We start from the raw sequence: 14,232 nt of genomic DNA on the forward strand, positions 1-14,232 counted from the left end.
GTTAGACTCACTTTGTTTGTGACAGCACTATGGGACGATACTTTAGCTCTACGGGCCACATGCAATTCTAGATTCTTGACACACCTCACTGTACATGATGGCTTGCGGGCCAAATACAATCCTAGATACTTGATACACCTCTCTATAGATGATGGCTGAAGCTAACACGCAGGGGCCACAGGCTCGGCAAACAACCCTCACACTACTCACCTGGAATGTTAGAGGCTTAGCAGATAAAGTAAAGAGAGGCCTGGTACTGCAATACCTGAAACGTTGCGGCCCTGCGGTGGTTTTTCTGCAAGAGACACATTTGGTTGGGTCAGCGGTTCGAGCTATGGACAGGTGGGGATACCAGATGCTGGCGCATGCAGACTTTTCCTCGGGCTCCAGAGGTACGGGAATTCTAATTAGGAAAAACTTCCCACTGGTGGTGCAGCAAACACGAGTTGACGAACATGGCCGCTTCGGGGCGCTGACCTGTCAGTGGGAAGGGCGCTTATTCAATTTGGTCTCTGTCTACATACCACCTGCGCTCCATGCACAATCCCACTCCGCCCTTAAATCATTTCCAGTGACACTGCCGGAGGCAACACTCCTAATGGGGGGCGACTTCAACGACATAATAGATGGCTCACGAGACAGATTCCCTATTAGGCCGGAAATGCAGGGTGGGCAACGTCTTCTTGGCCTGGTAGATGCCCTGGGGCTTACAGACAGCTGGAGGTTCAAGCACCCGAATGAAACCCGCTACACCTACTACTCAGCAGTGCATAAATGTCTCACACGTATTGATTATTTCCTTGTATCTGCGGCCGCCCTACAGGGTATAGAGGAGGTCACTATCTGCCCCAGGGGCATCTCGGATCATTCCCCAATACTGTTTAAATACACCCGTCATCAGGTCTGCCGAAGACGCATGTTCCCGGTGCATGCTGGCTTCCTCCAGATCGCACCCATTCAGTCAACCCTCACACGTACCACTAAACAATTTTTTCAGGAAAACCAGGGATCGGTGGCTTCTCCCAATACGCTCTGGGAGGCATACAAAGTGGTCCTCCGGGGACAAGCAATGGCATCAATCCTGGGTTACAAACAGGAGCGTCAGGTGGAGTTGGACAGCCTCGAGGCTGAACTGGCTGTAGCCACCGCAGAGCAGGAGGCCCACCCTTCCCTGGGAACCGCGCGTACGGTTCGTTTAAAACAAGCAGAAGTCTTGGCTCGCCAGAGAGAAATGGCGCACAGCAAGATACAAGCCACTAGACATAAAGTGTACGAGCTGGGAGATAAGGCAGGGAAAATGTTAGCTTGGCTGGATAGGAAGGAAAGAGCGCATAAAGTCATTGCACAACCAGCATCACCGGCAGGCTCCCGATCTCCGACCCTGATGGCATAGTCAATCTCCTAGCCGACCACTATGAACAAATCTATGCTCCCCGGGCATCCTACACGATCGCAGAGGCATATGAATACATTAAGCATCTATCAATACCTAAGCTCTCCCCGGAGGCAGCGCTTCTGTTGGAGGCAGACATTACCACCGACGAGGTACAGACAGCTACCTATGAGTTGGCATCCGGCAAGGCGCTGGGGCCAAATGGACTCCCAGTTGAAATGCACAAGAGACTGGTACAAACGACAGCCCCCTTCTTCCTAAATATGCTATCCGAAAGTCTTGAAATAGGGGAGCTGCCACGGGATCAGCGACTAGCCACGATTGTCGCGATCCACAAGCCTGGTAGGCCAAAGACGGACTGTGCCTCCTACCGTCCAATCTCACTCATCAACGCGGAGCCTAAGATACTCGCCAAATTGCTGGTGTTGCGACTTACTCCTCACCTCGCGACGCTAGTTCACCCGGATCAATCTGGCTTCATGCCACATCGGAGCACGGCTCTCAACCTCCGTCGGCTTCATGCGGTCCTGGCTCGTGCCCCCTATCTTAAAGACCCCGCTGTCATCCTCTCGCTTGACGCCACTATGGCGTTCGACACAGTTGAATGGCCGTATTTATACGCAGTGCTCCAACATATGGGCTTTGGTCCCAAATTTTGCGCCTGGGTTCGTTTGCTTTACACTAGACCACTAGGGCATGTTGTTGCAAATGGACACATCTCGCGTGACTTCCCACTTGGCCGAGGCACAAGACAGGGATGCCCACTGTCTCCGTTGCTCTTCGGATTGATCCTGGAACCACTTGCGATCTGGATCAGATGGGAACCCTCCATCAAGGGGCTCCGATGGACTGATGTATGGGAGGATCGTATATCCCTAAACGCAGACGATATCCTCCTGTATCTCACCTCCACCAAAAAATCTATTCTCGAATTACTAAATCTGTGCGAGAAGTTCGGTAGAGTGTCAGGTTATATGATTAACTGGTCTAAGTCAATCCTTTTTGTCCTTGCTGGTCCGCCGCCTGTTCTGCTACTGAGCTGCCCCCTGAGGGCTACCACAGCGGCCTTTAAGTACCTGGGTATCTTTATAACGCCAGACCCTGATGAATTTTATAACCTAAATCTCAGCCCCCTTCTAGAGCGGTTCAAGCGCGACGTGAAAGTGTGGCAGACTCTCCCTCTCACACTTTTAGGCAAGGCGGCACTGTATAAAATGATGGCGCTCCCCCGCTTCCTTTACGTGCTTGAAAATACCCCGTCATTGATCCCTGCATGATACTTCAAAACTGTTGCTGCAACAGTATCCCATTTATTATGGGGCGGAAAGCCGCCTCGAATCGCGTTAGATAAATTAACTAGAAGCTGGCACAATGGAGGGATAGCACTTCCAAATATAGAACTATACTATTGGGCAGCACATCTAAAGCAGATTAATTTCTGGTTGCACGCCTCACAAACTGACCCTGCATACCTAGCTGATAGACACTCTTTGGAAGGTAGGGGACTGTTGGGTAATCTTTATAGCCCTCGTCCACCTCCAGACTTGCTAGGCCCGACACATCACTCTGTACAGTTGTGGTACCGGGCCAACAGGCGTCTCAAATGCTTGGGAACTATCACCCAAATGACACCGCTTTGGGACTCAAGCAAGTTGGGCTTCCTCGAAAATAGTAAGGGATTCCAGGCCTGGGACATTGGTATTTCGGTGGTAGGTGATTTATGGAAGAAGGGTAAGGTGGTATATTTTGCCCACCTAGAAACACAATATGAGATGTCACAGACGGAGAAGTTTAGATACTTGCAAATTAAGCATGCGCTACAGTCGGTTATACCGACAGGCACTGTCCTGGAGGAGTCGTCTCCTCTTGAAGATAGGCTTCTGACTGAACACATGCAGGACAAGGCCACTTCCCTCACATATAGGAAGCTCATTAATAACCTCCCGGACGTAACAGCTACACTGAAACAAAACTGGTCTGAGGAGGTGGGCCCCCTTGAAGACTCTGAATGGCAGAGGCCCTCGCCTCGCCCCGTGAAACCGCAATCCCCTCAAGATTAAAACTGGTCCAACTCAAAATACTCCACCGTACGTACTACACCAGACCGCTCCTTCACAAGATAGGAAGGGCCATGCATAAATTCTGCCTATGCGGCTGCGGGGAGGAGGGGACATTTTTCCACTTCATCTGGGAATTCAGGTTCATAGCGACATATTGAACGGCAGTGATGCGCACGATATCTCAAACAATAGGCATCTCGTCGCTGCTTGCTGAATATATGGGAACCTAATGACTTGAATTACCGGCAGCAGGACTGGATAATGTTAGGTATGTTGATGGCAAAGCGCAACATCACCAGGCTGTGGGGTTCGGCAGTCCCACCGGCACTTTGTAATTGGTGTAAGGACATGGATGGGGCGATGGTGGCGGAGAGGTCTGTTTACATCCACCGTGGCTGCCCAAGAAAATGGTGTAGGATATGGGGTGCATGGAATATGTTTAGGGGTAACATCTGTGATCCACCGAGCACCGCTGGGGAAGATGAAGCCTCAGACTAGCAATGTTTGGTCCGGATGTACAGTAGATGTGGTGATATGTTTACAATGTCATGTACAGAATTTATGTTTCAAACTTGAACGTGGTTGCGCGAGAGGCCCACTAAAGTGTATATGTATTTGTAGTACTAATCCTGTGCAAATCTGTCCCATATGGTTTGTTATAAGAAAAACAATTTTAAAAAAGGCAAACCCACACTGAAGGGCCAGGGGTAACCTTGGGGGCTTTCACAGCCTCAAATGAAGAATGCTGAAGTAAGAGTTAATACCAGACCTCTTAGCACAGTTAGCAAAGTAATCTGTGAGCAAGTGCTTTTTTTCCAGAGGAAGCATGAGCACTACTTGGTCTGCATCTTAGTGCTATAATAACGGAGGGTAATCTGTGTCCTCCCAGGGTACCGTGACATGATGACTAATGGAGTCTTATCTCAACCTTTTGAAGCGTGTGCAAAGTCATCACCCTGAGCGTATTTTTAGAGAGCTCAAACAAGAGACATAGCATGCACAAAAGGTAGCTCTCTATAAGTGATGTTCTTGTAAGTGTGGTCTCTGAAGGAAATATGAGAAAATGAAAAAGAGCAAAGAATCCTTAAAAGAACCAGGCCTTTCAGATGAAGACAAAATAAGTAGTTGATATAATAAACGCAAACACGCAGCTGGTGGAAAAAACAGTAAGATTACAGAGAGAAAAAAATAAAAGTGAAGAAAAAAGGAGCAGGAGAAATGCCTGGAATAAAAGTGCATCAAAAACCGAAGAGAAAAATTGATGGAATCGAGATGACATACTTTGAGATTGTCACACGAACAGCAGAAATCCATGAACTAAAAGAGCTACCGGATTGAACTGGAGTCTGGGATAAATGCTTATGGAGCAATTCGAGCCCTCCCCATCAACCCACTATTGAGGGACATTTGAGAGGTTCGAAAATATGAGGATTTCAAAATATATATATATTTTCCACTACAACATACCTGGCACGAGCAGCAGACCCTTATTGTCAGTCCAGTCCAGCTCGAAACTATAGTAGCAGATCATGTACTCCAGATCCATCAGAATCACTGCCAGGCTGTTCAGCTGATCTGCCAGCCAGAAATCTGCAAAGCCCACTTTGTGGAAGGGAGCGGTGAACACCCGGAACTGCCAAGGAAAGGGAAGAAAAGTGAGGCAGAGTAACAGATAGCAGCAACGAAGGCCATACTCCTCCTCCTAAAACTAGTCAACTGAGGGGTAAAAAGGAACTGTGGGACAGCAAGCAGTGGGTCTTGCCGTCATATAGCACTGTGCATTATCAAAATAAGGGACAAATCAAGCCCACACCAAGAGCAGAGGGCCAAACCACCAGCCTGTTTTCTGTGCTACCCAACTAAGACAAGATTGTACCCTGTAAAACAAGAAGGCCACGCAATTTACTGCTCACTCAACCACCTGATTAAGGGTTGAATAGGACTGATATGACAAAAGAATTTGGGGCAAACAATACCTCTGCTTCCTTTCACCCTCAACTATGGGAAGAAAGGAACCCAACAAACCAAGTACAGGATGCAAAGCAGGGCAACCCGGTATTCTTGTCACACAACAAAGGCAGGATTGGGTTTGAAATCAAAAACAGTAGGCCAAGCCATCCTCTGCTTTTTGTTGTCTCCAAATCAGTGAAGAATGGAACCCATAAGACAATTTGTTTCTGTGTCGCCTGACTAAACGAGGAACCCATTGCAGAGTGGCTGAAGTATACTCCTGAAACTAAAACAATCCAGTTAAATAACATACCACCCCAATGACTGCACACAGAACATTAATTTTCTACATTTCACACACAAGTAATGCACACAATTAAACTATAAGTTTAAAAGAAATCAGCCAGGCCCATACAGGTGCTCCTTGTTGCATCAGTTAAACAAAGGAGAAAAGGAACTTCAGCAGATTGACCCATCAATTGTCTGGCCAACATATCAACTAAGACAAGAAGCGAATCTGCCACCCCTTCAGAAAAGGGTGAGTTATGCCCAAGCAAAACACCTGTGGGAACTTAAGAAACCAAGAACATAGTTCAGACCCATCCACCTGATATCCATATAATCATCTATGTAAGGAAAAAAGAAATCTGTGAGACCAAAAGATGAGACAAAGCTATTCTTTCTATGCGACGTCAATGCAATGAATGGATTTGAGGAAACCAGAAAACCAAGAGCTGCACAGGCCCCCACCTGCTCTCATGTAATCACCTAAGTAAGATAAGAAAGAAAACCAAGTGCAAGGATCGGGGAAACCTTCCTGTCTGTGCACAAGCTACCAATCTAAGGCGGGAAAGTAGCCATTAAGGAGCAAAAGCGGCATATCGAGCCATCCTGTTACTGATGCGCACACTCAATAAAGTTTGAAATAAACAAGCAAGAGGAGATGACATCCAGCTAAGGAAGAAAGGAACTCATAACGCCAAAAGTAGTGCACTGAGTCTTCCTCCACAGCTCACACACTAGAATAAAGGGGTTTCTCTTATTCCCATACTCACCAGCAGTTTGAGCAGCCAGAAGCGTGATTTGTAGTAGCAGGTCTTTGTAGGGTTGATGAGGAAGAGCAGCATGAATCCATACAGGATGAGTGGATTCACCTGCATGGGCACCATGGTGGATTCTCCAAAGAGACATGAGAGTAGACTGAGGCACCAGAGCATCCCCAGGAAACCAGCAATCTGAGGGGACAAGCACAGGTTAAAACCGATCTAACCATGGATCTCCCACTAAATCGCAGGAGCCATGTGGCCTGAATGAACAAAAGTAGATTGTACAAGCAGAGCCATTTGACTGAGTACCACTGACATAACTCTTGTTATCAAAGACAGACTAGAAAACACTGAGCTCCACTGATGGTTCTCCCCAGGGAAACACTGCATTCTGAGGTAACAGAGAATCATCAATCCTTACCATAGACCTCCCACAGAAATCATGGTTCTGCAGAGAGGGATCCTTCACAGAATCATAGATACTGAAGTATTCCGGTCCGCCAAGTGTCTTATTTAAAAATACAGAGAAGCCAATTTCTCTTTCTGGAAAGTTTTTTAAACACAGATGCACATTCAAAAGACATGCTTGTTTCCCAACCTCTTTCTAAGGTCAGTTGGTCTTATATTGACCCAAAATATTCAGCACCAAAGGCTCCTTTCCAACATATATTTCACTCATACACTGTTCTGTTTTACCACCCATATAGTGTAAGAAGACAAGAATATATATGACCCTAGAGATTATATCCTTGCAAAGCCTCTACTGTTTCAGGAAAGCAATGCTTCTTAGCACAGCAAAAGATTCTCCCTAGATTCATAAATTCAGAATAAATTTCACAAATTCGAATTATTTTTTAAAAAAATGTAAAAACATGCATTGAATGTTAAACCAGCAAAAGTGTTGCTAATTGAAAGTAGTCTCAAGTAAAATCAGGCAACTGAATAGCTTCATACTACTCATCTAAGGGTTCCTTTCTCACGAACTGAAACACAGTATCGAAGCCCATGTAAGTGATCTTCTCTTAAATAAATAACTAGGATGACTTTTACCTTCTCACAGTCACTCTTCCAATTGTGGCAGCAATGATATAAAATCTATTCTAAGATTAAGAATCTGCCTTGCTCAAGAAAGAAAAAAATTACTTAGCTGTAAAAACAGTTGTCTAGCGAGAATATCCTCCAAAAATTCATAAGCAACATTCCCTTATTTCCAGATAAAAGACGATTCTCTACACCCAGCATTATGGAAGGACTAAGTTCAAAACCCATTAGGAAGAATGGGAGGAAAGCAAAAGCATTTTTATTAAGCTTACTTTTTTTTTTGTAAACCTTCTGAGGTGCAGCCTGAGATTACTAAAAGCCTATGGCATCTGGAGAGACTATGCTTTCCTATCCACGGTCATTAAGGTCCACATCAAACATGAACAGAGAAATGCATATAAAGTCTGCCTAGCACCCTTCGATATTGAAAAATATTGAAAAATGCTCAATTTACAATCGCTGTATCAGTGCAGAAAATAGAAGAAATAATGTGACGATTCCACTAGGCTATCGGATATAATGATAATTGTTTGGAACAAAATGCATATAAAGGAGAGACCATCCACTGTGCACAGTATCCCCAAACACTCTCACAACACTTTAGTCAAAATGTCCCCTTTAGCTGTCCTTCTACCACACCCTTGAAGTCATTAAATCATGCTTGACTTGCCTCAAAGAGATGCTGATGGGACAGGTTGTTCCGAGGGTTCAGCTCAAAGATGAGGACGTGGTTAACTCCAGCCTGGCGCCAGCCATATGTGTTTATACCCAGCAGGAAGAGGAATTCGATCAGAAGGAAGCCACCCCGATAGATACGCACCAGAGGCCACACGTTACTGCCCTTCAGGAAAACTACGCCTAGAGAGAGGCAACATTTCAGTGGTCAGTCATTAGCTTACAAATGCACAGCCATACCCCCTCCTCAGGGACTTTTTGTCAATTGAACTCATTAATCCTGCAAACCAAACTCCGGAGAATACCCTATGACAGAGGAGAGTCATTCCTCAGTGCATACATTAAATTCAACAGAAGAGTCGCTCCTAAAAGAGGAAATTCAAACACACTACAACCAATTACATATTCTCCATCCCTTCATCCCCCCTCCCTGGTTTTTCTCCCTTTGTAAGTTCATCTAGTCTAAAGAGATGTGGGGTATTTTACTCCATTTAAGAGAAAAATGTTGTTAAATGGTCCAGATCAATAGCATGTAGAATGCTTTTATAGTGATTTTTTTTCATAAGCACAGTTAATTTATTTTCAAGATAACCTATGCCCATCAGATATAGTGTCTCAGGTGTAGATTATATAAATGCGAGATAAAACGAACATGGCCATCATATACTTACAAAATAAAGAAAAGTGCACCTTTAACAGTTTTAGAATAGTAGCTGATCAACTGAAGCAAGTTCTTACAGTCTAATTCTGAGAGCACCATACCAGCTGCCAGAGCCAGGGTGAGAGGAAGGTCATGGAGCTTAATTACTGTCGCCGTTTAAAGTTTCTACTGATATCTTTTTCTAAATAGAACAAGCATTTACAATGCAATAGGTCTCGCAGCATTAAAGTTTGAGTTATTGGCATTGTAAATGGTAATGCGTTGCATTAATACTTTTGTAAAATGTGCAATTGGTATATAAACATTGTTTGTGAACAGTTTTTTTGGGTTATGTAAGCAAAGTGTTAGTAATATAGAGTGCTAGTCTTGCTTGTTGTAGTTATGGATGCTTAGTAGAAAGTTTTTTTGACAAGTAAAGCTAATTTTACAGTTGTGCTAGGAGCAAGAGGTAGTAATGTATTAGTTGCGAATATACTGTATTTATCTATACCTATGGATAAAGTTATTCTTTACTTTGTAAGTAAATTTTTCACATTTGGGAGCAGTGATAGGAGAGGAGCAATGATGCATTAAGAGAGGCAACAGGGAAGGAGAGGTGGAAAGTATGAGGAGTGAATGTGTATGAGAGGCGAACAGGGAGGAGTGGCATTTGTGGGGTGTTTACTAACATGTACGAGTGGTGAAAGCAGCAATGGTGGTTATCGTGCAGTGACAGCGTAAGAAAAGTGATGGGGAAGGGGAGGTGATAGTGATAAGGTAGGGAAAGTGAGGAAGTTGGAGAAGTCATAGCAAGTGCCTCCAATAACCATCAGAGGCATCCCTTGGCGCTCCACTCTCAACATAAGTTTAACACGATTCCAAAAATCAATCTTCAAGTAATATTCTGATTTAATGTTTTTCTCATCACATATTTGTCGTATTTTTTTCAAATTTCATTCATCACAAATAAACAGTATATTCGACGGTATCATTATCCACAAATCATAGTCCAATGCATTTCGGGCTATGTGCCCTTCATCCGGGACATACGCTAGAAGCAAGATGAAAATAAAATCTATAAGTTTCCCAAATTCAATAAACAAACTCCGTACCAAACAATCATAAATCATAGTCTCATAGATAATACATGTAATACGCGTGCAGTGCTCCCCTTTGTAGTGTATACATGCAACAAAAAAATCACATATATCTCACTTGTTGTGTGTGTAATCCTATCGCCAGGACATTTATCTGAAAAAGTTAAAACGAACATGAAACCACTGTTCTTTTCCCATCACACCCGTAATTGACAAAATATCTGGCGCTGTCATTTATTATTTCAACTTACTTGAAATACGCAAAATGCGTTTCTATGCTGTTCGTTCAACAGTTTGCTCTCAGCTCTGGCGCGAAAAATGTTCAGAAGTGTGTGAGCCAATCACGCTAGGTTTAATAAAAACCAGTCTAGATCTAATAGTATGGCTGGTTTCAATACGTTCCGATTAACTGTCACATGCTTCCCAACCGGCCAATCAGTGGCAGGCATGGGTTGTTTACATATTTCATTACGAAGGCTTATCTTACCTGTATTATATGCATACATAACGGTATTAAAGTTCAGATATTGAAAAATAATATATGTGGAACGCTTGGCTCAGGCAACATGACCAATATGACTAAATAATGTTTCACAGATAACATAAAAATTCAATGCGCTCATTAAGCCCAAAGGGCTTACTCGAGTTCAATAGATAAATCCAATGATTTTCTCTTTGTAGAAGAAAACGATTATTGTTTCTTCCTTCTACTTTTTCTACAGTTTCAAGTACCACAAATTGTAGTTGAGAGATATTGTGGTTGGCCTCTATGAAATGCGTAGCAATGGTAGACTTTAAGCTCTTGGTACGAATATTTGATTTATGTTCATTCAATCTCGTTTTAATTTTCCGTTCAGTTTTTCCGACATATGTCTTGCCACACGGGCACTTCAGCATGTAGATCAAATTCATACTATCACATGTGGCATTCACTTTCAACCTGATTTTGTGTCCTTTCGTGGGATGGGTTATGTAATTGCCTCTTATGATACTGTTGCAATTCCCACATTGTAAACAAGGGCGGGTGCCTCTGTATTGTTTTTGAACCATTGTGGTATGTTTCAACATTTCCCCAAAGTTTTTGTTTCTAGTGAATGCAAAGATGGGTGGGTTTTGCAAGGATTGTTGGAAATCCGGTTCTGCCTTAAGTATTTTCCAATGATTAGTAATAATCTTTTTGAATTTGAAGCTTGCGGTGGAATATTTAGAAACGATTGTCATTCTGTCTTGTACTGTCTTCTGTTTGACTGTTAATAAGTCTTTCCTTTGCATGGTCTCCACTTTGTGTGTAGCTTGCAGTATCAAAGGTTCCGGGTAACCCCTGTTAAGAAATCTCTCTCCCATGTCCTTGATGTTCACTGTGGCTTTTTGGGGGTCTGAAGTAATGCGTTTGGCTCGCATCATTTGTGATACAGGTAAATTTCTTTTCAGTGATTCCTGATGAAAACTATGATAGTGAAGGGTGTTATTCTTGTCTGTTTCTTTCCGGAACATTTCAGTTTCAATTTTTCCATTATTCAGGATAATTCGAACATCCAGAAAGGTCACTGATTTGGATGAGATCTCCCAGGTGAATTGAATTCTTTCTTCTTGTCTATTCAGCTCGTTTAGAGCTAGTTCCAATAGTTCTGAACTGGCCTTCCATAAAATAAACACATCATCAATATAGCGTACAAATAACTTCAGATTGTCCTGCCATTCTGCTTTGCTCAGGATATGTTGGGTTTCGTACATTCTCATGAACAGATTCGCGTAGACCGGGGCTGCGCTGTTTCCCATGCTCGTTCCAATTAGCTGTTGGTACCAAGTGTTCTCGTATTTAAAGTAACTGTGGTAGAGCGTAAAAATTGTAAGTTCCATTAAGAAAGATTGAAGTTTCCCATCATATTCAGTGGATAAGATAGCCTCTTCCATCGCCTCAATCCCTAGATTGTGCGGGATAGATGTATACAGTGATTTGACATCTGCTGTGCATAATATCAGGGATTCATGTTCATCAAGATCTAGAGCACTCAATTTAGACAAAAAATCCGTGGTATCTCGGATATATGTGGCCATTTTTTGAACTGTCGGTTGCATTAGTCTATCAATGAACTTGCCGATGGGTTCATGGAAGCTTTGTCTAGTCGATACAATAGGGCGTAATGGAGGATCAAGTTGGTTCTTGTGTATTTTTGGCGTCATATAGAATGCAGGACTTTTTGGATAAGGAGTTTTCAAAAATTTGCTTGTTCTGTCAGTGATAATGCCTTCGTTGCCAGCTTTGTCAATCAGTTTTGTAAGAATCATATGATATTCATTGGTGGGGTTATATTCAAGTCGTGCATATGTATTAGAATCACTGATATGTTCCTGCACTTTTTGTTTGTACATTGATGTGTTCATAATCACAATTCCTCCTCCTTTGTCGGCTTTGATAAGCATGATGTCTTTATTCGTTGACAGTTTTTTCAGAATATTCAGATCTTTTTTCGTCACATTATTTCTTTGTTTTGTCTGGCAATTGATCTTCAATAAATCTTGTCTCACTAAAGTCTCGAACAGATCGAGTGCTTTGTGGCTCGTAGGTGCCATGAAAGTGCTTCTAGGCCTTAAACCTTTGAGTTGATCTTCATCTTCATTTGGTTGTTTGTCAGGTATTTGACTGAAAAAGTGTCGTAGTCTTAACTTACGCATTAGTTTAAAGAAACTAATTTCTAGTTCTAAAACATTAGTTCTGGTGGTTGGAACGTAGGAAGTACCCTTCTGTAGTAGCTTGCGTTCCTGCTCTGTCAAAGTATAGTCAGAGATATTTATGACTAGTTGGTTTTCGGTTGTTTTTTCTTCTCTTTCTCTTTCGTGATCGCTTTTCCCTGTTCTTTGGAGGTCACGCTTCTGGTGAGTGGTCCTTCTTTTTCCCCTCCTGAGTCTTCGAGTTCTTGGTGACCCTGTTCTAAAAAAGAAACTTCCGAAACATTAGATGTAATTGATGTTGACGGTTCACTCCCTCTCGGGGGTTCAGTTTGGGGATTCGGTTGTTTCTTCATGCCTTGCTTATTGGTGAAACTTGGTCTGTTAGACATATCACTCCCTGATGAGGATGTATCTGTGTGTGACGCATATGGACGGTTTCTTCTTCGTTGGAGAAGTGACACTGAAGATTAATGTTGATATTTGACTGATAATAAATAAGGGGAGGTGAGTCTTTTGGAGAAGAGATGGGCAAGGAAAGTAACATGGTTAGAGAAGTGATAGAGTAGGAGTGGTGATTATGTGTATTAGCAGTAAGTGTGCCCGAGTGGCAAAATGATAGGAGTACCGACAATATTATAGTAGTGTATAGAGTGGGGTAGTGAAGAGATAGGCGTAGTGAATGGATAGAGGCAGTTAATGGTAAGTGGCACTTAATTGGTGCACAAATTATTAAATTGGAGTTGTAAAGGGCTAGGGAAAGTGATGGGGCAGAATAAGTGGTAGGGTATGTTTGGTATCCAGCCAAGTGTTTTTGTAGTACTGTTTTATCCTAAATTTGCAGGAGCATACCCTGCTTTATGCCCTGATATTTGGAGGGTGCCTAGCACTTATTTGTGCATTGGTATAGCTTTATTTTAATGTTAGCGGGTGCCTACCCCGCGACTTTGCTGAAATTGCCTCCGCGCCCCGCCTGGTTGTGGGCGGGGCCGCCGGACGGAAGCAGAAGCTACGTTGCTGCGTGTGGACGCGGGGCTCCCATGCGAAAGGGAAAGCCCCGCGGTTGCGGCCGGCGGAGGAGTGTTCCGGGTTTTGAGAGGAGGGGGGCCCGTGGAAAGCAGTGCGGCCTGTCGCTTTCCGGAGGGGGCGAGGTAGATTGTTGGTGCCTGCCCCTTTCCGCAGAGCGCATAGAGTTGTGACCGGTAGAGGAGTGGAGTCCTCCCCGGTAGCACGGTAAGTTAGGGCTGGGCCGGGGGGGTTGGGGGGAGTTTTTTGTTACAGTGACGTGGGAACAGATGGAGTTTTGAGGCGCAGTTGAGAGGTGAAAGCAGTGATTATGAAAGACTGTTAAGGGTTTAGGAGAAGGAATCAGCAGGAGTAGTTAAAAGACAGGAGGCGATGTGGTATTGGCGATACTGAAGCAGCGGCGATTGCTGAGGAGCAGTGTATGGGCTGTAGTGGTAAGTGTGCACGATTGTTTATTATGTAAGTTGATAGTAGGCATTAGTGGTGATTGTGTATGAATGTTGTTGCTTTCGATGAGGTGAAGGGGCAAGAGAAGTGACAAAGTATAAGTGATGATTATCTTTGAGCACGAGCTGTTAGTTAGTTGGAAGATGAAAAGGAGAGCAGTGTTGAACATGGCTGTTGCTCAAAACAT

The 14,232-nt window shown here is 43.6% G+C and overlaps 1 protein-coding gene across 1 annotated transcript in view; it reads right to left on the bottom strand.

Annotated features, from left to right (window-relative positions):
• Positions 1 to 14,232, bottom strand: part of XPR1 (xenotropic and polytropic retrovirus receptor 1) — a 577,436-nt gene that overhangs the window by 167,376 nt on the left and 395,828 nt on the right. The window contains exons 8-10 of the mRNA XM_078643514.1: positions 8,161 to 8,348; positions 6,459 to 6,638; positions 4,921 to 5,086 (exon numbers count right to left, since the gene is read on the bottom strand). Of these exons, the coding sequence (XP_078499640.1) occupies positions 4,921 to 5,086; positions 6,459 to 6,638; positions 8,161 to 8,348 (534 nt within the window). The remainder of the gene's footprint in view (positions 1 to 4,920; positions 5,087 to 6,458; positions 6,639 to 8,160; positions 8,349 to 14,232) is intronic.

This window comes from Lissotriton helveticus, chromosome 1_1 (assembly GCF_964261635.1).
Source record: "Lissotriton helveticus chromosome 1_1, aLisHel1.1, whole genome shotgun sequence".
NCBI classification, from domain to species: Eukaryota; Metazoa; Chordata; class Amphibia; order Caudata; family Salamandridae; genus Lissotriton; species Lissotriton helveticus.